This window comes from Ammospiza caudacuta, chromosome 2 (genome assembly GCF_027887145.1).
Source record: "Ammospiza caudacuta isolate bAmmCau1 chromosome 2, bAmmCau1.pri, whole genome shotgun sequence".
In the NCBI taxonomy this organism is placed as follows: domain Eukaryota; kingdom Metazoa; phylum Chordata; class Aves; order Passeriformes; family Passerellidae; genus Ammospiza; species Ammospiza caudacuta.
Window position 1 is genome coordinate 50,041,731 of NC_080594.1, and position 26,555 is coordinate 50,068,285.

A 26,555-nucleotide genomic window follows, 5' to 3' on the forward strand; every position below is an offset into this window, starting at 1 on the left:
TAGTATATCACAGGAGGACCGTGCTGTACAGTGCATGAAACTGTAAGGTCTTTGGTTTTGTTACTAACTGCAATGATTTGCCTGTCTGCTCCTTGGTCTGAAAAATATTCAGTAGTAATAAGCTACATTTTAGCTAAAAGAAAGCAAAACAAAAACTAAAAATTATTGACTAAGTTTGTGGATCTATTTTTACTATCTTTTAGTAGTTGCTTTCATAAATTGTTCATTTTCTGCATACTTCAGGGCTGTTCTTCAGAGGAGATTAAAGTTTATTCTTAACATAAAGGAAAATTAGAAATTCTTAGAATGTCCTGTAAAATGCATCTGAAGTTTTTATTGTTACTTTATCATTTCAGGTTAGAGGCCTATTGGCCAGCTTGATCACAAAGCTCCTCCCATAGACGCTTTCTCAGCACAAAGCCTTGGAAGATCCAAGTGTATTGGATCTTGGAGAATCTGAGTGTTTCTAAAGTTTAAAAGCTTTTCTTTTTTACAGCAGATTTGGTTAGGTTGGTGACTTTGGAAAAGTTTTTTATATGCATCACACACATGCATGTTTATATGCATCAAACTGGTGGAAACCTCCTCTGAAGTTGTCCTAGTTGAAGATTTCCTGCAGCTTCCCACTGGGAAGATGCCCTGTTCTTCCACTGAAAATGGAAGAGCAAGGTCCCCATATTGTGCCTTTCCTAATTAATTCTTTCTGGCAATTTGTTGTGTTCCCCTTGCAGTTTTGTGGTGTATCACTAATACATCAAACCAAACTTCAAAGTACCAAGCAAAATTGATAGGACATTTGGAAGGAATAGCAGCTCCCAGTAACTTGATAACTCTTGATTGATAGTTCTTGGTAATGAATTCATAGGATTCAGTACCCAAAATTTTACATATGGCTCAGTGTTTATCTTTGCAGCTTGTCCATTGTATTAGGTGCCCTTTTGCAAATTAATGGAAATAATGCCTTTAAACTGCTAAATTTGGCAGAAATAACCAACTATAACAACATTACTTGTATAGTAAAATATAGTGCCCCCTGTGATCTGCAGATCTATTAAACTTTTCTGACAGTTTGAGAACTGTGAGAGCTGTAGTGGATTGAGTTTTTGACATTCTTCTTGGCTAAGCAACATTTTATGCCTAGCTGATGGTCATTAGCCAGCTCTGGTTTATTTGGTAACAGAAGTCCTAAGCTTTTGAAGATCAGTGCACTCTCTTTGGCAATTAACTTTGTTCGCCTTAGCTATGAACCTTAATATCAAAGTGCTTCTTTGCTGTTTTTGTAACTGAGTAAGTGCCTTCATACTTCACTTGTCCCAGTTTCTTCTCTTTCACATGACTGACCTAATTAAAAAACAGACAGCTCAATAATTCTACCATAAGCTAGTAATAATGAAACTGTGGGAGTCCTTGAAGCCCTTTATCATTCAAATACACAGTGGTTTCATGAATAAAGTGGATGACTAAGTATTACTTATAGAAGTAAGGGAGATTATTAGCAGTGGAAGACACATTTGAACTTGCTGAAAGGCTGGCTTTTGTCTAGAGAAAGACCTACTCTCAGTAATAATTACACCAGGTCTTCATTTTATCCCAGCATTCTCCTCTTGTTCACTCTTTCAATGACTGAATAGCTTGCTGTTGCTTGTTAATCCCTGCAGGAATGCGGCTTTGGATACGGGGAGGATGCGCAGTGCATGACATGCCGGCCAAACAGATTCAAGGAAGACTGGGGCTTTCAGAAGTGCAAGCCTTGTCTGGATTGTGCCTTGGTTAACAGGTTTCAGAAGGCCAACTGTTCTGCCACCAGCAATGCACTATGTGGGGACTGTTTACCAGGGTAAGACCATTTCTGACGATGAGACTTGAACCAATTCTAACCTGATTTACATTAAAATTGCTTGTTCATGTTTTCTGGATAAATGTTGGTACCCTTTGTATATGTATGAAGGTCCTATGTTCTAATCTTGGCTTTACTGTATTATCTGAGCACAGAATTTGTGAATTGCAGGAGTAATTATCTACAAAAATGGTTTGATAATTACCTACTTGGTCTGTGAGAGTATTGTCTGTACAGCGCCTGAGCAAAATACCTCAAACAGTGTTACTGGTGATTTAGTTCATTGTTATAAACATTTAAACATTTGAAAACATACACTGCTACCTTCTACAAAAATTATCACATTATTTGCTTGCATTTTTTTCCACCCTTTGGTCAATGCCTAATAATTCTCATGCACATAGATTCTTAGGTCAAAAGCAGTGGCTGTGGTTTACTTTCTGATATTTCTTTCACCTTTCTTTTCTTTAAAATTCATAAAGCATGATCCTAGCTGAAAATCATAAATTAATCTGAAAGAATTGTTTGCTGAAACTGCTGTTATAAATCAAGAACTGTGCTTCATTTGTTGTCCAGTCATCCCAAAATTCTGTTACTAATTTTCTCTGTTTGTACTATTAAATCTTAAGATCTCTAAAAAGCTATTCTTTCCATTGTTGCCAAGTTCTGATATTATAAACACCTGCCATGAATTTGTAAAAAGACATTTTTGTTGCTTTTTTGAACTAGTAATTTAGCTGACAGTAATAGTGTATGAGAACTGATTTGAAACTGTAACAGTCTTTGTATTTTCAGAATATATATTTCAGACTTGCTAAAAAATTCATACATTTGTTTAGTATCTATATTTCAGCTGTTCTTTTTTATTTGTATATATATATATTTTTTTTTTTTTTTTAATGCCAGCTATCAAATACCTGAACTGTTGAAGCTTCTGCCATTACTCCTTCTCAAGCTAGAGGTGAAACCTCCTCATTTAAAAGTACTTAGTACAGGTTTGGTAGCTAATCTTAGCTTAAGTCACTGTACAAGAGGGTGCAGCCCCAGGCATTATAGATGTTACCCACAACCACTTTTAGTACTACTTGCAGCCACATGGTACATTGATCAATGCTCTTATAGCATATTAATATATAATTATTGCAGGGCTTACTTGGTTGTCAGCAAGGAGATGATTTTCTTCTTCTGTAAACAATGTAAGCTGAATTTTGGAAGATGAGAAAGGATTAAAAGAGAAGCCACATTAGGACATGAATTAAAGGTAAAGCTAAGCTGGAGGACATGGGAATGCTTCTCAGTATTCCAGTCAAGAATGCCTCCTAGATAGGTATGTTGAGTATGTTTTAAAATGAGAGCTGCTTCCACAACCTGAGTTTTCTGACAGCATAGCTGGAAACAGGAGGAAGGAGGGAGGGAGACATGGCCATGGCAAGGTTAGTCATGGGACCCCTGGTCTGGATATTTTGAGTAACAGAACTTCTAAACACACCACCATTCATACCTGTCCTTCAGTTTAGATGCTGCCCAAACAAATGGAGGGTACAGCTAGGTTAACCAAATAGTTTAACTGATGTTTTACCTCTCAGCAGTCTTATTTATCTCTGTTTTGCATGGGTTTCCAACGTGCCATTCTCTATTGTTCAGCTTCAAAATACTACAGTGAGCATGTCAGCTAGAAACAAATATTAACATATTCTGTTCAGAGTAAATGATCACAGTGACCCCTTCAGTCTTGCAGCCTGTGGATCTGTTTCTGTTCACATTGATGAAGTGGGAGTTTCTTGAGCAGTTGGAAAGCTGTTTGCATTATCTGATAAAATACTTTAATGGCATTTGCAGTGTTAGGAATATAACATCAGTAGAGTTGGCACCTTTTATTTAATGTGCCACTACCACTACGTGTACTCATCTTGAACAGGCCACTACTGCTGATTCTGTCTTACTACTAATGAATGGTTGAAAGACAGACAGACCTATTTGATTAGAGGCTGTAGGTAAGTTCTTTAGAGGATGTCATACATAAAAATTTGAAATACAGCGTTATAAAGTTCTGCTTTTTCTTTGGTGCTACTCTTGTTCCCTGATTGGGAATGTAGGGTTTTGCCAGTCTCTGTAGTCAATATGATCTTCAAACATTAGCTCAGTATTAAAGTTCTTGAAGGGTCTTTAAATAAAATGTCACTGATATCCAGCCTGTTATATATTTTTAGAGGTGATAATTACCTTGTAATATATAGATCAATCACTTCATTTTTAGTTTTTAGACATGTAACTAAGCCTGCATAAGATAAGTTCTTAATGCGTGTCATTAATGTATGTTGTGATCTGTGTGGAAAATGGGATATTGATTTCTGTCCAAAATCTCCAGAACTGTTTTTCTTCTGTGAATATAAGATTGGACTAACAGATCTAGATGTTTTCCTCCTATTTATTTTCAATCTGTCTTGTCCTATTAATTAATAGGTACTGTACTTCTGTTTACTTTTATTTTCTTCTGTTTCCTGATTGTTTGCATTGAGACACAGATCGACAAAACTTGAAATTATAGAAGATTTTATTAAAACACCTGAATTATTTTGTGAGGAATAGTAATTTGTTTCGGTTAACTATTTTTTCACATTCTGCTATCTTCTAGATTTTATAGGAAGACTAAACTTGGAGGCTTTCAAGACATGGAATGTGTTCCTTGTGGTGATCCTCCTCCTCCCTATGAGCCTCACTGTAAGTGCTGGTTTTGCTGTTTTCTCTTTTAACTTTAAAGCCTGGCCAAAAAAAAAAAAATATAGTCACAGTCACAAACTCTTTTTAAAATTCATTTTCTTGTTAGTAAATTATTTTGTTCATACATTTCAGCAGGTCCAGTACTATCACTGAGAAACTCCCACAAATAGCCAGTCCAATGCTGATCAACATTCCTGTCACACCACATGGTCACCACATGGTCAGGGAGTCTTGATTCCACTTCTGATCTTGTCTTATAATTTTTTAATTTCTGTGTTAATGCCAAAAGAAAAGCAATCTTCCTAGACCCTCTGATAACTGTCAGGTAGGGTAGTATCCTTTCCTGACACCCAAAAAGGTATTTGTTGATACGTTTAAAAATAACTTTTATACTATGGTTACGGTGAGAGAGAACAATATAGACAGTAACTTTATATTCTTGTATACTGTTAAAAGGAAGTAAGTAATTGGTTTGTCTATTTGTTTTTTGCCGATGAGAGAATTAGAGTCTCTTCAAAATGAGAGAACCTCTTTATTCTGTAGCAGAAGCCTTGTTACCGCTTCTTCCAAGACTGTTGGTGGTCTACATTGCATCATGTTTTTAATTCATTTAAAAGAGTGAACTATTCTTTTTTGTGTTTATTGCTGTCTACTTTTTTAAAATAAAAAAATACATGTGATTCAAAATAATTATGTGGAAAATCTTGGGGTTACTTGATTGTTTCTGTAACGGTGAAGTTACGTTTTAGGAGGTTTTTTTCCCCTAGTTCAAATTGGAACATTTGTTTATAGAAAGAATAAATTGTCAGGGTCCTGAAATACTTTATGCTACTTTAATAAATACACACAGTCTCTTATAAATATCCTTTCTTTTTTTGTTTAATTGTGTAAAATTAAAACAGAACCAAGAGTATACTATTGTGCATTAAATCCATACTTTTCAATAGTTTTATATTGCATTAACTTCAATGAAATAATTCATCTTCTTCAACATTTCATATATTGCTTTAATAGTCTTTTTACAAATGAACTGAACTTTCTTCTGTCTTTTCCATCCTAGTTTTAGTGCCTTTTGGGTAATAAACTTGTAAAACCAGATTTTCAAACATTTTCCACATCTATGAAAACATTTAAGGACTGAAACACTCAAAGCCTGTAAATCAGAGAATAAGTCAAATAAGTTCTAATGTTCACAGCAGTAACTCATGCCCATGTATAACATAAGCCTAGAAAGTAAATTCAAAAACGTTCAACTATTTTTGTAGTCTAGACAGCATCTTAGTGTGTTTAGAAAGAATGTTCTTCATATCAAACGCTGTCGGGTTTGATGCCAAGAATGAAATGCTGATCTCGACTTACTGATGTAAATCACTCAAATTCAATGAGTTGCAGAAGTTATTCTAGACAGAGTATAGCCAGGCCATTTCATCTGTGTATGTATTTTAATTCCTTCAACTGGGAAAATTCAGTATTATTGCCTTTATCTCTTTTTAATCTTTTTTTATCTGGAAAAAAAAAAAGTGAAATGTAAAGTGGAACAATGTTATTCTAATGGAGGATCTCTAATTCATAAATTCAATTTATGGGTTTTTTTTCTCTTCTCTTGTTTGTTCCCTTCTAAGAAAGTGTGCTCTTCAAACATGAATTCTGTTCTCTAGCACAATCAAAGACAGGGAAAAGGAAATTATCTCCCTTATCATTTGGCTTTGACTGTAGTTAGCAACTTGTGTATTTCATATTTTTCAAAGTCACAAGTTATTATTTTGAAAAGGTGATGAAAGAACAGTTGCCAAGTCTTCTGAAATAACTCAGATTGTTTAGTTTATAGTGATTTGGCTTTCGTAATTGAGCCTGAGGTTGGATCCTAAATTGAACCATTAGGAAGCTATTACTCATTTTAAATGGACAGCAGGCAACCCCATGGAAAAGAGCATTTTCTCTGGCACAAGCTGAAGTGGTAAATCCAGATTAGAGACATTTTCATTCCTTACTCTCATGGCTGGCACAGCACCTTTGGCTAAATGACAGAAGTGGTAACAGCAAAGTTGTGAGAATTGGCAAGTATTTCTAGCTTTTACAGAAGCAATAATAAAAGGTTTGAAATCATTAAAATGTTTGTTATTTGCGTAGTAACCACCCATTAAAATCCTAAATAACAGAAATCCTACATGAAGTACAGTTGCCATATGTTGCTGTGGTTTTCAGGAGGCTTTTGTTCAGAATTTGTGTGTTGATTCTTCAGGTACTAACAGCAGCTGCCTCAGTTTTGGAAAGTGTATATGCCTTCCTCAAGCAGCCTAGGAAGTTTTTCCTACAACAGTTGCTAAATGAACTGAAGTACTTTTGAGTTTTACCATCAAATAGGGGGAAATTTAGGTCCGAGTAAAAACCATGATTCTGTAAGTGTACATAAATAATGTGTGGAACATTTTACATGTAATGCTGACAGTGTTAGTGGTCTATTCCAATAATGGATGTATTTTGATAGTTAAGACTACGTTACCTGAAGCTAAGTGGAGACAGATCATTAAGTGTGTGGGACACGCTCTCAGTGATCAGAGAACTAAGTTCCAATTCTCTGCTTTTCTTATCCTTCTCTCTTTCCACTGTGAAACTGAAAGTCAAATATTAGTGCAGCTAGCTCTTATGTTACAGATGAAAAGGAAAAGTTTAAATGTCCTGTTTCAATGAATTAATTGTCCTCCAAGGTGTGTGGCAATCTTTTGTTTGCTTAAGAACATTACCAGAAGGGCACAAAGGCTCACAGCCCCCTACCTGGACTACAGGCTCATGTTAAAGCAGAGACATGGATCAAATTCTTTCTAGTAGCAGTTGATTATTACCCAGCTAGCTATAAATCTAAATACTTGCTTTTATCTCTTTTCTGTAGACATTTTAAAACAGATCTGGTTTAAATATTTACTCATGAAAAAATGAGTTTGTGAATTGCTGGAGGCAAAGTTGAAAGGATTCTATAATGAACAAGTAAAGAGAGTATTAGAGGCCAGGAGAATTGCTATCACCTTTGTGCAAACTTTAGAGGGGGACACAATGACTTATGGGTGTTTTTAAAATGTCAGACAATTAAATACACAATTATATAGTTATATTTTAATTTATTTAGTTCAGGTAAATAAACTATACAGACCAATCTTATGTATTTGGTCATCTAAACATTAGAAATGTTTAGATGCTGACCAAATGCATGTTTTTTAATTTGTTTTTAAAATTGTGATTTATGCTCGCTTTGTAAACTGAAGACATTTTTGTCACTGAAGACTTTTTTTTTTCTCATCTGAATGACAGAATATGAATTCTTTGAACTGGAAATTAGAGTGGAATTAGAATTTATCATAGATGTAAATTCTGAAAAAGAAGCTAATATAGACTGTCCAAAAGTGTTGAAACAGTAAATTTGATAGGGTTCAATGACTCTTTTTTCTCAGTACCAATTTAGATTTGCAGAGTTCACTCTCCTGCTCAGGCCACTGTTGTGCTTTCCCCACAGTTATGCTTAAACTGAGGCTGCTCAGTAAGCTGGACTGTGAATCTATCTGTGATAGAGCAGAATTAAAATAATTCCCTTCTAAAGGTTATTTTTAAATCTAATGAGCTCATTGACCTCAAAACACTTGTGGTGGCACAAGTTAAGGAGAGATGTGGGAATGGTTCAGGTAATGAGCAGATTTTCTGAAGATACCATTGCTTTCTTGGAACAATCATTATGTTTTCAGCTAGTCTGTCTTAGCAAATAAGCAAAGCAAAAAAAAAAAAACACCATTAGAAATCATAATTACCTTCTTTCAGTCATAAGAGGATGGCAGATTAAAATTGAATCAAGAGATATATGTCAGATATTCTTACAAGTGGTTCCTTTTGTATTGTTCAATTCAAAATGCAGAGAAGCCCCAGAGTTACAAAAATCCTTTAGTTTCTGGACAGGCTTTCTGCTAAGCAGAAGAACCTGTGGCATGAAACCTTTTTGAGATGTATTACAAAAATAGTTCCTAGAACTTCCACATTAATGTTCTTTTCTGTATCAATCTAAAATCAGTGATGTTCCCCTTTTATGTGCAAATTCAGAATTTGGTAGAATTTAGCTGTACCAACAGTTAATTTGGAATAAATTGAGAGAGTCAAGGAAATGAGAAAATTAACACCTAGGCGCAAGAGAGTATTTTACAGCAAATCGGCCACCAAAAGAAGAGTCTTGTGCTTTTTTTCCCTCTAGTTACCACACTGTTACGTTTATAAAAATACAAATTTTTTACATCATGAAAAATTGAACAGATTTTCCAGCCAAAAAATTCCACAGGTTTTCTGCTTGTCTTCATGGCATAGATCAAGGAGCATGGGAATCTGGGGGGCACAGGATGGGGGAGGGATACCATTCCATGTGGAGCTTGGGAAACTAGCCTCTACATGTTCCAGGAAATAAACACATTCTTTGCTTCAATGAAGCAGAAATGTTTTGGTGGGTAAGTCACAGCAGTGGACATATCTCCAGTTTGATTGTAACATCATTTGCATTTGAAATAAACTGGCTGTCAGGTCTAAAATTGCTGCTTTGCCATGAACCAGATTGATTTCAATTATAAAGTATGTCTCAAACTAGAAAAGAAACAGTTTTTTACTAAGGTGTGGAATAAAAGTAGAGACTATAGCTTGTTGAGCCAAAATACATAAAGAAGATCATTAAATGTGAAAACATCACATTTTCTTGAGGCATCCATATCTTACCTGCTTTAAATTTTGTTCCTTTAAGGAACTCCTATGACATTTTGACTGCTTTAACTAAGGCTGATCACAAAGTTCTCTTTACAGTTTTCTTGTGTAGAATTTTTATTAGTTACTTTCTGTAGGTTTACAGTATTGTTTTATCTGGGAACTAAATATAAGTGTTCTGGAGCTGTGTCACTCTTCAAATCCACAAGGTATGTTGTTTCACTAATGAAAAGTACTATTTAGGGGACAAAATTTGCTGTTTTTTCCTTCTTCCTAGTGTTAAAGGTGTAGGATGGGTAGGAAAAGTGTAGGATGGTGTAGGAAAAGTCAGATTTCACATAGATCTACTTATTTACATTACCAAGATTAGGATCTGTGACATTGTAAACTTTCCTGTGAGTGTAATGAGTATTGGGGGTATGCAAGGACTAAACATCAGAACAAAGCTGAAAAGCTAGAAATTGCAGTCTGCAGGGTAAGAACTTATCTTGTTTTGTAAGGAGGGAGCTGGAAGCTTGCTGGCTACATGTGTATTCTGTAAAATAATTTCACTAGTGGTAAAACAGAAAAAATCCCATTGTCAAAGCTTTGCTGAAACTTTCTATATTATTTCATTAAACATAAATACAGCTTTTCAACTTGAGAGTAACTTTTGGATGATGTTCAATTCCACATTAGTTCCACTGTTTATATAATGGATTGTTAATTTATTTGTGTCACTTTCTTCTTTCTGTTTACAGAATTTTGTGATTTCAAAGCTGTCAGGCTCCAGATAATGTTTTTCCATCAATTGAGTTTTTCTGTCATTTTGTTTGGTTGCTTTGTACAGTAAACTTTGTATTACTAATGCCAAGCAGCCTTTCAAGGAAGGCTGCTTATGTGCATGAGGCAAATGGCATCTGAAAGTACATAGCAAGTGAAATTATTCCTAATTTTTTGGTTCTGTTCCAACATATATCCCCTTTTTATTTCAGTATTTGTTCTGATTTGAGATTACCTAACAGCATCTCTCATAGTCATCTTTGCCATTTTGACACTGTGATAGAAAGCAGCTGGAGTATTGCATAAACCTTTCACAACATTCATGAGCAGTGACAGCTAATTTAAGTACAGATAATAGCATCATTAGGTTATAAATATCATTACTTTTTTATTGCAGAGACATTGCCTTCCCCAAAACTGAAATGTAGACTTTTGTAAAAATGTAGTAAGTCAGTCTGATATTTTCCATATGTGACCTGATGATAGAGTAACTTATCTTCAGGAAGTCTGAAACAAACTCCATGAGGTGTTTAAGAGAGATGAGAATTGCTATTCATGTCTTAAAAAGTTTTATTACAATTTCATTTCTTTCACTCATCATAAAGAGAGTTAACTTAGGAAACCTAAATGTTTTTAATTCATTGTCCTTGGTATTAAGTTGGTTCTGACCCTTTAGGGTTCATGTATGACTTAGAGTAAAACAGCTCCTTTTCTTGCTGTTCTGAATTTACTTTATATGTTGGCCTCCTCTTCTAAAAAAAGTTGTAAAAAAAGAGAGGGGAGATTTTTATTTATTTTAATAACAGAGGTATTACCACTAAAATGAGTTTAAATAGTTCTGAAGTGTTACTTAATGGAGAGGAAATTCAAATACATTGCAGTTTAATCATGTTCTAAAACTTTCCCAGCTTACTCTCATGAACTTTCCTTGCATGTACCTCTCATTTCTGTGCCTATATGTATGGAAACACTTCATTATGTAGCTTGTTAACACTACATATGTATTATGGTTAGTAGACAGAAATGGTCAGCAGTATTTTCCTCTTTTCTATCTGCTATCCAGTATATGCCTCTTAAAAAGAAAAGGAAATTAAAAAATAAAACCAAGCCTACACAAACCAAAAAACACCACAAGTTTTCTATTGAAGAAAATTTAGCTTATGAATTGAAATGACATTGCAAGGAGGTGCAACTCCTAAACCTAACAGAATTTCTGTTAAGTAAGCCAGACACTTTACCAAGGATTGACCGAGGAATCAAGATTTGGAAGCTGAGGCTCTCAGGGCATCCAGTCAGTTTGAAGTGTTGAACTTCTGCCCACTTTTTTGCACTATCCTTAAATGTTTTCTACCATTCAGTTAATTTTTTTACAGTGGAAAATTTGTTTATACAGAAAGATTTCTAATCACGTCTATTACAGCTTAATTCCGCAAAAGTGTAGGTGTCAAGGTACTTCCAATGAATTGATTCACTTACTAGTAACTTCTGTGGAACAGAAGTATTCAGTGTAGCATGTCTGCTCTCTTATGAAAGTCTGCAGTAACCTCAAGTAATGAGTGTTTGAAATGTCTTTATCTTTTTATCTTCTTTGAAGCTCTTACAATGACAATAAGCAGGGTCCTTATTTTATGCCTACTACCTAAAGTCTAACTTAGATTTCTTTGCACAGTGAAATTTCATTTCATTTCATTAAGTTTGTTTCAAGTAGCCCAGTTCAAGCTACAAACTTAAAGAGCTAGGCTAGTAGCAAATGCTTTAGGGGTATCTCAGTATAGGTAACATTAGCCCTGTCAAGCATCTAAGAGGTATGTAAGGTGTAAATATTCAAATAGACCCAGGATTCTGACTCCAAAATTCCATCACCAACTGCCCTGCTTGAGAGCTTCCTAACTCTGCAGACATTTAAAAGCCCAAGGGACCTACAACAATTCATTTGGTCTCCAGGAGTATTCCACAAATTCTGGTCCAGGAGGCTTGGGCACATTGCAGCTTTAGTTTAGGCCAAAAGCTTTGATTTACCTGCTTTGCCCTCACTGCCCTGCAAGGAAGTACATATGCATGGAGTGAGCAGGATGCTCTAAACAGGTGTATAACTGGACAATACAGACCCCTTTCTCTATCACAGCTGATCCAAGAGGTAGTGGAATTGGAATTTAAGGAGGCACCTCCAAATTTCTCTGTACCCTTCTGTGGTCATCCAAAGGCTTTTGCAGCACCGACCAGTGACATGTCACTGAAGCCATCAGGATCTATGAGCTAATTGCTCTGTTGCTCATCTCTGAACAATCTGTTCTGTGGTGCCTTCTGATGGCAAACTCAGCAGAGCAGGCTGGGATAATGTCTGGGTGTTCTTTTCTGCATGCCTTCTTTGAGTGCAGAATTCTTCCCTTACCATGAGCACTGCAGTGTGCTGGCTGTGCCGTTACTCTTAGGTTCTTACATCACCAGTGTGTTCCTGTCCCAGGTGTGTTCCCAGCACTGAGGATGCAGCCCAGATGATGCCTGCTTGGCACTGCAGGGCCTGGGCCTGTTTGAGATCCTGGTTTCATGCCTTCTCAAAATAGCAATTTGCAATACAGTTCAATACAGTTCAACAGGCTCTAAGATTGCTTGTTGAGATAATTACAGTGTTTATAATTTTCACGTTCTGACTGCAGCCCAGTCATGGTTAAATAATAGAATCTAATTTACTGGTCACAGCTTTTCAAAATGAGGGGGGAAAAAATATCTACTCTGTTTCCTGTTTGGATATCCTGATGAAAGTGTACCAGTAAGACTGTTCTTTTTTGGACTGAAAATTGTTCAAAAAGTTAAGAATTTGAGTTGTGTTTTTGAAGTACAATTCAGGCTATAAAATAGTGAATTTCCATTTAAATTATTATCTGACTAATCAACTAAGCTCCATTCCGTACTTCCTGCTTTATGTGTGTAAAGTACAGGTGATTGGGTCAGACTTTCTCTTTCAATTATTCTCCTCTTTAATCTCAAATAATGGGCAGTCCTCTGTTTTGGTTGTTACTACTTTTGTATTATTAGATGCATTGAGACTGACCAGCAAGTCATAAAGGAGGTCTGTTGATAATATCCAATGGAAACTTAAAAAGCTGAATATGACACTGTAAAGGCTTTGCAAAGGTTTAATACATTGCTTCATGCACTATAATGAGTAATCTTCTACATCAGCGATTGAATCTACACAAAAGAATCACTAGACAACATTCTGCTGTGTTAACTGGTGTGGGTTTAGCCCCTTTTAATTCAGAAATGTATTGTCTTCTTGTCTTTCCCTCATTATAATTGCATTTACCCTTCTGAAATGCAAATATTTTCTGTGTAAAAAGATACAATATCCTTGATATAAAAATAAATATTTCTGTGGAGTATGCAAGACCAGGATATGGTTCAGAGTTTGGAGTAGAAATACAAAGCCAAACAAAATTTGGATTTTAATGCATATGTCATGGTAGTATTTCTGGAGGCTTTAGAGAACTTGCTTTGAATTCCCCTTTTCTGCATGTTAATTTCCCAGCAAATGGTTGAACCTTTCCTTTAACTACATGTGGTAATTATAATATGTGGTTTTTCTTTACACAGAACATGGTTTGTTAGATTGATTTCACGCAGGTTTCCATAATTAGAGCTGTGTGAGATGGATTGTGACACGTTCTTCTGGATCAAAATATAAATAAAAATTTCTGTATTGAAGAGTGTTTGTATATGAAGTAATGCGGTAGTTTGTGCAACAGAGGAAAATTACCAAAGTGGAGAAGCCTTGTTCTTTCCTAGTCCTTTCCTGCTGTTACTTTGTGCAGGCTTGTGATGTAGCACAAGTGGGATGCAGCCATAAGGTTTTCTCTTCCAGAATTGGATGAGCTTGTGTCCCACACTTGTGCTGGTTGTCTCTCACAGACACTGCTGCAGTTTCAAAAGGCTTTGTTGCTCACAGCCAAACATCTCCTGTCATTCTGCATCACTCTAAGTTCTGAGTGAACTGGGTTGGCTTTGTTGACTGAACACCTATCAGAGCACTGGGTGGTTATTATTGAGGACATGGATAATTTCTTTAATGCCTGCATCACTCTAATCTCTGGGTCCGTACAAGAATTTTCCTTCCTGCCAGTTTTGTGTTCTTTGGGGGAAACTGCTTTTTCCTCCCTTGCTGTGGAAGGCTAGATTTCTGAAAAGAAGGAATTTGCCTTCCATTATTATGTATTATGTATTTAAGCATGGTGAATATTGCCAGTGGCTCATAGGTGTGACAGTTGTTATTTTTGTCTGCTAAAAATAATTTCAGAATTGTAAATTTAAGTGTTATTGTAAACTTTTTAAGATACATGTTAAGAACAGAATTGTGGCTTTTTTCAGTTTGCTTTTCTAGGTGAACACAGTGTATCTATATTGTTGTCATTTATTCCTTTTAATCCTTTTGACCATGATGACTAATTTGTCTGTGCTGACAGAGTAACAGATCTCAGACAAAGAATTTTCAGATTTTACCAAAACAAATGAATGAATAGTGAAGAGGGAAGCCACATTAGTGCACTTATTGAGATGAGAAAGTTGTGGCATAAACCTCTACCACATTTGTTGATGGCAGAAAATGTACAGAAAAGAAAATAATGGAAAACAAATTATAATTTCTGAACCTCTTGAAACCATTCATTTGTTATGACTGGGGGAAAGAGCAGAAAAATTTGAATACTAAAGTTTGAAACTTTAAGAAAGCCATCTATCTAATATAAAATCTAGATTAGTATTAGTAGTCTCTACTTAGTAACGTGTTAGCAATATAAATATTAAATTATTTCAGAGTGAGCAAATATAAATGGCTCCATAATACACATGGAAATCATAGAATAAATTAGGAATAGAAATGTCTTTTTTTAACACTACTTTTTCATAATCTCTGGAAGTGTAATATATAAAATGTATATGGTCATAATCCAGTATACCTTTAAAGAGATGAAGTTGATGTGAAGTTTGACCAAGCTGAAGTGCTCAGAGTGGCCTTGGCTGTCAAGTTTCAGCATGAGAATTGCACTAATTATATGTAATCCATTTTTATCTACTAAAGTATGTATTAATGTATTTTGGAGAGAACACTGTATTCCACAGTGTTCTTGGAAAATACATTCCTTGTTTCATGCTAGAATATGATGGAAAGTATATATCTTAAAATTAAAGTAGAAATGTCAACATGTGATTTTTAAAATAAATTGAATCAAATTTCATTTATTTCATGAATTCACATCCCAAGCTCGTGCAGCTGATAATAGGAGTTCACATAAGCAGTGCCCATCTGGCCTTCAGAAGGTTGTATCTGATCAGTTCATGACAACACATAGGGCATGTTTTCTATCTTTGTTCTAACTCACAGCTGGCAACTCTGTCTGCTAATCCCAGTGAAAGCTGCAGCTGGAAATGCAAAACTACTTTTGAACTTGCATATCCTTTCCCAGAGATGTCTGAAGCCTTGGAGATGTGTTTCTTTTGTGATTCCTATTAAATTAGGGAATTAATTGTTGCATTAAGAATGAAGTCAAGCAATGAATCCTCGAATACCCATTGTAAGACCATGTTTTATATAACAAAAGAAAGCTAAGAATGACCAGTTTTCATGTAATAAAAACTCACTGTAGAGCTCACTTCTATATTACATTTTAAAAATACTTATTACAGAATGATGAAGTAATCACTGTGTTCACTTCTAGCTTGTTCATCTAAAATGTGAACAAGCAGTTTGCAAGCATATTTAGTTTTGTTTCTTGACACTGTTAAGTACAGTTAGAACATTAAATTCTCAACTGCAGACTATGAGAATTTCAATGTGTTTTTTCAAAGCAGCTTACCATACCTCAGTTTCTAGTAGTAACTTGTGCAACCTTTCATCTTATGAGTCAATCCTATAATTAGTATTCTTCTTTGCCAGAGGCATACTGCATGTTTGTTTTAGGTACAGAAAGTCTGCAAGAAATTTAACTTAATCATTACTTTTTAATGTAAGAGCTGGTTTGCTCAATTACACTAGATTAAAGTGAGCTTGAAATTCCTGAGTTACAGAGAAGGGGCTAATCTGTGACCTGTAGTGAATAAGTACTATTTCCTATGGTTTTTGCCTTATGTGCACTTACTAGTGTGGGTAGCCCTTCAGCCCAGGCTTGCAGTAGCTATAAGCAATTATCTATTTTCTGTATGGAGTGGATTTGCAAGGCTCTTATTTAACTCAGGCATTAGGTTATTCAAAATTATTCCAGGATTGCATGCATTGCAGTAAAGCTGAAGAACATTTTTGGGTTTTTTTTTTTCAGTAAACTTTTGCTTTATTGTTTTTAGGGGCAATCTGAAAAGAATAAGTGCTGGTTACAGCTTTTCAGTATTTTTTAGACATTTTCTAATTACAGAAGCATTAGACTGTTTCAAATATATTAATTTAATAACATGCTTTTAAGCTGCATTCAGACTGAAAATACTGGTTCAAATGTATCTCTCTTAATCATACAAGGAATGGTTGCATTAGCACCACTTCAGAAGCACTGAGTTTTGGTACCTCTGGTATAAATCCATGCTGACTGCTCTGACTTTGGGTACAGAGTCCAAGCTGTGACTGGCCACATGAATATAAAATGTTGCCAAACAAGTGCACAGTAGTGTGTTGGGGTTTTTATTCTACTTGGTGCTGGTAGGTACTATTTGACTCAATGATCTTAAAGATCTGTCTCAACTTCTAAGGATTCAATGACTCTGAGTTGCTCAGCTACAAAATTCTTTGGCTATGTTCCACTTAAATATCTTGTTCTTAAGAAAATACAGAATCCATCTAGGCTCAAACTTTCCATACTGCCAGCCCTATTAAGAAAATCATTGTCCAGCAAAAGTGTACTGAAATATCACACCAGAGGACTGGAATTACCTGGAGGACTGGAATGTATTGGAAGTAGGATAAAATACAATAGCCTTATAACAGGGGTTGTGTGCTGAGCACCTTGGCAGTAATGATTCATTATAAACCAACACCTCATGAGCTGGGAGCAGCATTATAGAAGAAGGGCCTAATGTTCTTACAGATCACTTGTATCCTTCAGATTATTTTCCTCTACTTTGCTCACCTTTAATTTTTTGGGTGATAGACCTCACACATTCTCACTCTTACTGGTTCATTTGTGCTAAAGCAGTGTACTGCCAAACTCCTCTTTTATAAAGATCATAGAATAATCTCACATGTTATTTCGGGCAGTGACATGTGCCTTTGAGGTATAGTCTGTGACTGTTTCCTAAAAACATGAGCTCTTTCTTAGAGCTTTTTAACCTAAAGGGTGGTGTCCACCAGTTTTGGTGAAGTTTCATTTCAGTCCAGTGGTACGATTCTATGTGCATATTACTGAATGGGATTTATAGTTACCCTGTATGCATGTGGAAATTTAAGATGGAATTAGTGCACCTTAATTTGGGCATCTAAAAGTTAATGCTTAGCACTGAAGTTGCCTGCCCAAACTCCCAATCGGGTGAGAATTAGGTACCACAAGAGTTCAGGCAAGCCAGATAAGGTAAGGTAAGCTTCAGTGACTAACACTAAGCAGTCTTTCAAGCCTTTTCAGAATAATTACTTCTCAGGAGATTCTGTTTCTGGCTTTGTTTTAGAAAGAGAGCCTAAGGTGTCTAGCTCTGGCTTTGTGTTCAGACCTTCAGATTTCTATAGTAATGAATTTCACCTAGATGCCAATATCTGGTGAGATGAAAACTGCAATTCAACATTGAATGATTGTGTCTGACTCCCTAAAACCTGATCTTGCTCTTTTTTTCTTTATAATTAATTTTAAGGAGGAAAATTACTTTTCATAGTGTAAATGTTTTTACTCCTGCTATATAAGTAAAAACACAAATAAGAATTTAGAAAAATGTTTTTCTTACTTTTTGATAAAATGTCTCTTACAAACCAAAGCCCATATTCTAAGAGAACTTGCTAAAGTTAGAATATGCCAGAACTGAGGCCTACGACCATGAGATTCCCTCATATATAGTTACTCTAATACTGGTTTTATTTACATTGTTGCATATTATTTCCCACTGGGCCTTTGTTTGTAAAGCACAGGATAGGCAAAACCTGGAATTCTGTAAGTCTCACTTTATTTGCTACCCGCTATTTTATATTCCATGCAGAATGTGAGGTATTAAATATTGCTGGACTTTTCTGGGGTTCTGCCACTATAAAGAAGTTGTTACAGATTTTGCTGTTGTGACTGACTTTTATCCTTTCAATGGAAGTGACATAAAATGTTTAACATCTTTTAGCAAACTGAAACAGAGGAAGTCAAAGGCCTTCACAACCCTTCATTGTTTCTTGACAAAACCAGGGTTGGATGCCACCTTCTTGACTGTGAATATGTGTAATGGCTACATCTATGAGCTGGTGGTCTGAAGTTCTCTCTATATGGAGAGTTCAAGTGTGGTGTTTAAAACAAATCAGACTAATTACACCCTAATTTCTCCTACCCACACACCCCCCCCAGCCCTCCCCATCCGCTGTAGAGAAAGTCCAGGTGATTCCCTCCAAAGCAGATCTTTGCTTTGGTCAGATGACTCTCATTTTTAAAGCTTGATTTTTCAAAGATAACCTTTCAGAATGTCTTCTGTATTGTATGGCTAATTCCTACTGACTTCTGTTAAAGAGGGGAGGTGTGATGTTTCAGATTAAGTAATGTAATAAAGCAAGGATCCGGTATATAGCAGCCTTTTGTTCTGTATAACTTGACTTTCTGATCCCCACAGCTCTAAGTGGTGAATTAATAGCTGCTTTTCATAAGCTATTGTTATTTCTGATGTCAAAGCTCCAGCTTTTCCATTTGTATTGCAGTTTGCATGTGCATGCACACTGATGCATTTAGGTAATTTCTTTGCAGTAAATTACAGCATTTATGATTTCTGCACTAATAGAACAAGCTGCAGATGCATGCCCAACTTCTAAAGGTGTTATCCTCTATATTAGAAAATTTTGAAAATTTATATTTAATCCCATGTATTTTGTGTTACTTACTCCTCCCAAAAAAGTGGTTTTAAAAGATCTTGGGATTGCAAAGTTAAAAACTTTGAAAATACTAGTAGCATTGGTTATGCAACTCTTAACCTTAATTCAGAATTGTAATTCAGCTCAGTGGAGTGTATTATGAAACTGTCTCAATTACATAAACATACTTTTTGTTTTCCCTAGTGCATAAGCATACTTTTTGTTTTCCTAGTTTTCCCTTATTTCTCTCCCCAATATGTGCCTTGTGTGGAGAATTTAAGGTAACTTAGTGGTATTTAAACATAATTGTAAGCAGGAAAAATGTAATTGCTGAGCAAACCTAAGTCTAGTTTATTTAATTTTGTTCCGGTCTGCATATCACGTGACTGTCAGCTGTGCAAAGAGGGGCCCTTACTCCTTCTGCCAAAGCTTCACAACTGGACAAATTCAACTGGGGAGGAGAAATAAGCTTTTACCCAGCTCAGCTTCTAGCCTAGTGGCTAAAACAATCTCCATGAAGGTGGTAGAAGAGTCTTCATTTGATATGTCTTGGCAAAGAGCTTTTAAGCTTTCTCAGAAGGCAGAAATGCCATCATTACCTTCTCTTTCAAGAGCTGCATCTGAAAGGCATTATAAGCCATGCATGTGATTTGTCTCTTAATTTAATTTCAAAATAAGATCATAGATTTTTGTTCTCCATAGAGTTTTAAGAGAAGTGGAGACTCCTCTGCCTCTGAGTAATTTATGGGAGGAGCAAAGTACATTATCCTTCTCCAGGTTTCTGTATCTATAGGCTGAGCATGGTGACATAAGGAACTGTGTTACTCATGTGACAGATATTTCAGATTCTATTCTGTATTTAACCTTTTCTTCACATGGTATAGGAAATATGTAACCTAATACAGGCCTTTAGCTTCCCAGATAGATCTGTATTTTAAAATTACAGATTTTACAGGTTAAGCCTTGTCCCTTTGTCACTTTTCAAAATGGATACCAAAATACAATGGCATCAATATTTTATATGTATTGACTTTTAGGTTACCCTGAATTATCTGCAATCTGAAAGTTATGGGTCTTCTTTTTTTTATTTCTCATATATTCTCTCAATTTGGAAATAAGCTTTTGAAATTTTAATGTAATAAATAGTCCAGTGTTGAACACACATGCACATACTTATGTATTTCCAGATCTCTTTGAGAACTGATTTTTATTATTCATATCTAATAACTAGGCTCTTTCTGCATGGGATTTCTAATACTTCAAAGAATTTCCTTGGCATTTATATTTTTCATATTTGGTAGCAAAAAATGTTAGTACATTACAGAGAATTGGAAGAGTGAAGTTGTTTCTAACTATCAGGATTTTGTTTTCCTTTCCCAGTTATTACAGATTTTAATTTTAGGCCAAGACGCAACAACGTAAAGTTACTAAAACTTTATTGAATTTTCTGGTAGCTGCTGGAACATCTAGATGTCTGGACTCAATAAGTTATTTGGCCAATTCAAGAAGCTGCTTTTTGACCATAATAAGGAAATTATTCCTGCACCTAATTTGATATCCAAATAGAGTAGTTTTTCTTAATGTATCACTTATTGATATATTTGTTTTTGAATATATAATCACTATTTTCTAAAGCTTTAGAAACTTTATGAATTAATTATAACACAGTATACTCTGCTATTGTGATGACAGAGCAGCTTGCTCTGTGAAGTGGAATAGCTGAGTATTGTTACCTTTACAAAGACTTTTTTAAGCAAGGACAAAAGCTATAGTTCTTGAAAATGTATTGCATAGTGATGTTTATGGAAATTTGTGTCAACAAACTTAGGGCACAGTCTTGCAATCATTATGAAAGTTTTAGCGTTACTCCCTGGGTGTTACCACAGCTGAACGAGGATAAGGAGGGAAGTTTTTGGGATAGAAAGTAAAGTGTTAGAAATTACTTCTTGTTGAATCAGTGAGGAACAAAAACTCTTTTGTGACTGATTTACATATAATTTCTTGCTTTACTGGGATTTGGACAAATAAATACATAGATGTGTATGGAAGAGCATGTATGTTCCCTGTCTAGGGGAAGGCTTGGCTGCTCTACCAGCCCTGGACTACCCATGGACCCAGGACAGAGCTTTGCACTCTCTCATATTTCAACCTACTGAAAACCAATCTATGCACCAATCCAACCTCATCAGCCAGCAGCTTTAAGAGCTTGTTTGAACCTTTTGGAGCAGATCTGTAACCTGAATGCATGGGATTCACAATGTTCTGTTACAGTTTTGATTAATGAAAGCATGTTATTCTCTATGGGCTAAGGAGACAGCCTTCAGATGCGCTGACTCTTCTGTTTACATGCATGCCATTGTCATTTAACTGGTGAATATGCAGGTAGATTCTGAGGGTTCATGGCTCCCCTCTCCTCCCTTAGCAAAAGGGTGATGGCAGTAGTTGCCCCCTGAACATGATTTGCTTTTCAGCAATGCAAACTCCTCTGTTTATATGGGCCATGTCTTGTGGAAGTGTTTTGGGACTGAGAGCAACAGAGTGTGTACAGAGACTGAATAGAGCAGAAACTGTCATAAACAGACTGAATTGACTCAAATTCTGCACAGGGATATTTTATTCTCTAACTGGATAGTCCTAAAGATTAAATAAGACTGCACATACAGAATATAGAGTGCAAAAATACGAAAAAATACAAAAAATACTTCCTGCTTTCATTTTCTATTGAAAAGATGAAACACCTTTCATAGCCTGTGTGAGGTGGATAAATTCTAGAGTTGGATTTGAACAAGAAAAAATACAAAGCCTAAAATAGCATGTTCTATTTCACAGAACATATCTGGCAAAGAATGTGTTTAAAATTACAAGTTAGAGGTGATGTAAGAAAATAGATTTTCTGCTGTATCAAGCAATCTCATATGTTCTGACATAGGTTTTATGGGACATAAACATATGAAAACACCTAAAAAAGAAGTTGCATTTTCAAGAAAATAGGTGTTGCCCACCCTCAACTGTCAGCAATGTAAAGTTGGCTTCTAGAAGCAAAAGTCAAAAAGGAAATTGCTGACACCACCACAATCATTAACAGCAACACAGACTTGGTGCCATCAGATCATGCTGGGTGTTTCCAGTTTATGCAGGAGAGATCTGTCTTTTCTTAGTAATAACCACTTATGTTGGGGGGTAGAATGTGTAGTTCAGTGGTGACACAGATTTCCTCCCACTTCCTCTGATTTTTTTTTCTTACTCGGGTTTTTGTTATTTGAGGGTAGCAGTGGTCTGAGCTGTTACTCTCATGGACTTCTATATTCACATGCTAGACAATTCTTGAAGTTGGAAGTTTTGTGTATGAAACAATGTTACTTTTGTGCCCCTACAGTGGCTCAATTTAGATCACCATGGTAATACCAAGATTTCACATCTCTGAATTGCTAAAAGAAAAATGTGTAGCAGAGGTTGACTATGCCTTACAGACATTGTAGTGTATATCCAGTGCTGTGGAGTTAATATATATTTTAAATTCACATACACAGTGCAATTGTTCTACTATTTTAAACATAAAAGCCTGTCAGCAGCTGGAGTTTGTGAAAATACACAGTGCAAGAGAAATGGTCTTGGAAATGAATAAATCAAATTTCAAAGATTTTAATTTATAAGCATATTTCTCAGGATTTCCAAACAATGGATAAATACTTGAATAGTCATTTTCTCCCCCAGGGCTTTTTGGTACATTTATTAAAAAAGTAACAAACCCAGCAAAATAAAACTAACAAAAAGAAAAAAATTGTAGTCAGCACTTGGAGCACATTTGAAAAATGTGGTTTGACGTGATGAACTTTGGGTGTAGGCCGTGCACACAAAAGGCTGTCTTTTTACAGATGTTGGGAGACTCTGTCCCCACTGTTTACCACAGTCTCCAACAGTAATTTAATAGAGTTTCTTACCTCCTACTTGAAAGACCAGGAGAAGGGAGGCAATCTGCTGCTTTGTAAAGACTCAAAGATATTTTTGGGGAAACTTGCTTTCCATTTATGTTGATGCTCAAGTAGTACATAAAACAGTTGTATTTAATCTATGTATACAGATCTTGTACATGTAGTGTCTGAATTGTCTATATAATATATAAGGATATATAAAACATCCTTCTGCTTGTTTGGGGCTAGGTAAGCATATTGCCTTCTTACTTTTAAATGAATATAATTTATTTTTTTTTCAAAATGGAGGAATTTCAAAGTGAGGCACATTGCTTTATGCTGCCTTGCCTTTTCCGTGGATCAAGGGCACACACACAGATAGCCACTGCAGTGCAGCTGACAAGCAGTAACTTGTTAAATTACATAACTTGAGGGTATGTCTGAGCCCTTAATTCTTGTCAAATTAAGGTTGATACAACTGAGTTGGGCCATTCAACATAAAGGTAATGGGAAAACAGCTTTTGTAATAGGCAAATATTCCTTTCCCCTGTCAACCAGGAATACCTATATTCCAGGAATTAACAGCATTTTAAGCTTTGCATTTTACTTCCAATCCTGATAGTAACAGATGGCGCTCTGTACAATGTTACCATTTTACTGCTTTTTAAGTGAAAGATTAGCTTTGTTATTTTGAGTAAACTCTCTTTAGGTTAGCATTGACTGGACACGTTAAGAAAGAAACCCAAACATAATATTCCACATTTAATCCTCCTCAGCTTTACTAGTTTATAGGAAACTATATGTTTCCTGTATCCATGGAAGAAAAATACAGCATTCCAAGTTCTGTTTTCACATGGTTGATCTAGGACAAAAAGCTTTCTTTTAGGCTTGCTGATTCCAGTAGCAACTGTAATTAATTACGGTTCTGAAAAAATAAATAAATAAAAATGGAGAAAACAAACATGAAATCAGTGACAAAGTATTTTTATATTTTTCCCTGTCTCTTGCTGTTTGGTATAATAGGCCGAAAATTCAGCTATTCTGTTTATTGGCAGAGATTTTAGTGATACAGCTGGGATTCATATGTTCCATATTAGCTGAGTTACTGCTGTTTAACTGCCTTGGATTAACAGAAACTTAACTTGCTTTTAAGGACCACACCTTTGCATATACTGCCATTATAATGTAATATTGATTAATTAAGGGAAGAATTCGTATTTAGGCTTACTGCTCAAAATTATGCAGCAGACAGTTTGATATTTTGGGCAATTCTCCTTCAACATTAGCACATTTTCAGAATATGCTAGAACTAAGACTTAAAAAAGGAAATCAACTTCTTAAATAAAATACAGATAATATGCACATGCTTTCCACAATCAGAAAACCGTGTGCACCTCCTCCCTCCTTTCTGAATGTATCCCATCCAGTTCACAAAGTGTTTAATTGCATATTTAAATTGAATCATGTAATCATCTAATAGATGTAAGTAAGTACAAGTTTAAATTTAAAATGCAACTCCTTGCTTTACTGAAGTGGGACCATTAAGTCTGTGAAAAGAAAGAGTTTATGAAAATGCATACATGTCTGAGTAACACTGAAAGCAATGCCCAACGGGCCACTTCTACAATAGCAATCCACTTTTGAAATGTTGGTCTCTGCAGGGAAGATCACTATCATTATAATTAGAGCTAGACTACAATGGACTGCTCAGAGTAGCTATTCCAAAAAGTTCTTTGAAGGTGAAGATGAGTGGTAGACATTCTCAGGAATAGAAAATTGCTTTCTCAAGTGAAAAAAATCAACAAAATGAATCTTAAATAGCTAGATGGCTAAAAAAAATTCAGTTTTGCTATCCCTATTTAAAATGAAATCACTGCATTTCCAGTTTGAATATTGCTGGTGGACGTTAAAGAAATATATAATTTATATTTTCCTAGAATATGTAATATGTAACCATACTTGAAAATAGATGTATTTTGTTAGCAAATGAACAGAGACAAAAACATAGAAACTTCATCTCCTGTGCTCTTTTTCTTTTTTGCCCTTCAAAATTGATAATTCTTTTTTCTGCAAATTATGAAGGCCTAATTGCTAAGAATTGTTTAGTGCTCTTATGTACATTAATGCAAATAGATGTATTGATATGGAAAATATTTGAAGATGTTCAGATCACTTTTTTTATTGTCTTGTTTTTAAATACTTTTCCAGTCTGTTTTTAACCTTCTAAAGACTAGATCAGGCAGTTAACTAAAACTGAAAACCTGATACCAAAGCACAGTCTGATCTTCACACCAAAACCAGCACACCTAGCTATATAGACAGGATTTTACATATATTTACTGCTTCTCACAAAAATCCTGAAACTTCATGCAGAAATTTTTTCAGTCTGCTTAAACTATAAACTGTAAACTACAGCTGCAAGAATCCTAGAAACTGAGTGAAAAGTTTTTTCTGTGGAAGATTGAGGTGCTCCTGCCAAGAGCATTCAAGTAATGACAAATTATTATGACACTTATTGCATTTTCTTTAGAAGTAATATTGGAGATTTGGAAAAGAGGCCATAGCACATAGCTCTGACTGAGAATGGAGCATGGCTCTGTCCTGTGTGCATGCTCCCTCCAAGGATTTATACAAACTGAGGAGGTTCCCCTGAGCCTTCTTGAGCTTGAGCCATCCCAGCTCTCTCAAACTGATCATAAGAGAGAGACTCTTCAGTTCCTCAGTCATTTTTGTGGCTCTCTGTTGTACTTTCCCCAGTTGCTTCACTATGTGCGATTAGGCAAGTTGAAAGCATGTAAAAATGATCTGCTGTGAATTTACTCTTCAGATTTTGATGTGACAGTGGAATATAATAGTACAAATTGAAGGTAAATGAAAATATTTAAGCAGATGAGAATGCAGTGATACTTGTTTATCTTCATGCTGAAATCAGGAAATAAGCAGCTAAACTAACTTTCTTCTGTATAATGAATGGCCATGATCTGATCTCTCCACTTTTTTATATTACCCTATTTACTAGCAACTACATGATACTGTAAGCTGCATAAACTGTTTTTATTTAATTCATTTTTTGGGTTATTTTTTTAATTTTCTGGATTCTTTATTTCATAGAATACTGTTTTCCTTTGGCATTAAGTGCTTTAAAGTCATAGAATTAAGTCAATTTTTCAAAATGCCTAGGTTTTGTCAATCTCTATATAACAAAGCAATAAAGTATCACAAACACTTTGGTACCCATGTTTGATCTGTGTAGAGGAAATACCACTACTATTCCAGAAAATTATTCCTTAGTAATACCGTTCCACTGATTGCACTAGCTAAGCTAGGAAGTTCTTTCCTGACATCATGAAATTGCAGTAATGATATTGAACAATTGTATTTATGTACAATTTGATTAGAGGTTTTAATATACTCTGGCAGATATTTATCTCACAATTTAAACTTATGACTGCATGGACCATTTCTTAGGATATTATAGTCTCTAGATTTTTACCAAATATCTTCTGGGGTAAATAGGCATGGTAATTTATTTTTGAAAGTTAGTAAAATATGGTTTGTGGTTTCTTAAAATTTTGCTGTCATAGAAGTTATTTATGTT

At 35.3% G+C, this 26,555-nt stretch overlaps 1 protein-coding gene across 4 annotated transcripts in view; it reads left to right on the forward strand.

Annotated features, from left to right (window-relative positions):
* Window positions 1-26,555, forward strand: part of TNFRSF19 (TNF receptor superfamily member 19) — a 57,015-nt gene that overhangs the window by 19,967 nt on the left and 10,493 nt on the right. For all 4 annotated transcript variants that reach the window (XM_058825310.1, XM_058825312.1, XM_058825313.1 and 1 more), the window contains 2 exons: window positions 1,659-1,837; window positions 4,473-4,558. In XM_058825310.1, the coding sequence (XP_058681293.1) occupies window positions 1,659-1,837; window positions 4,473-4,558 (265 nt within the window). The remainder of the gene's footprint in view (window positions 1-1,658; window positions 1,838-4,472; window positions 4,559-26,555) is intronic.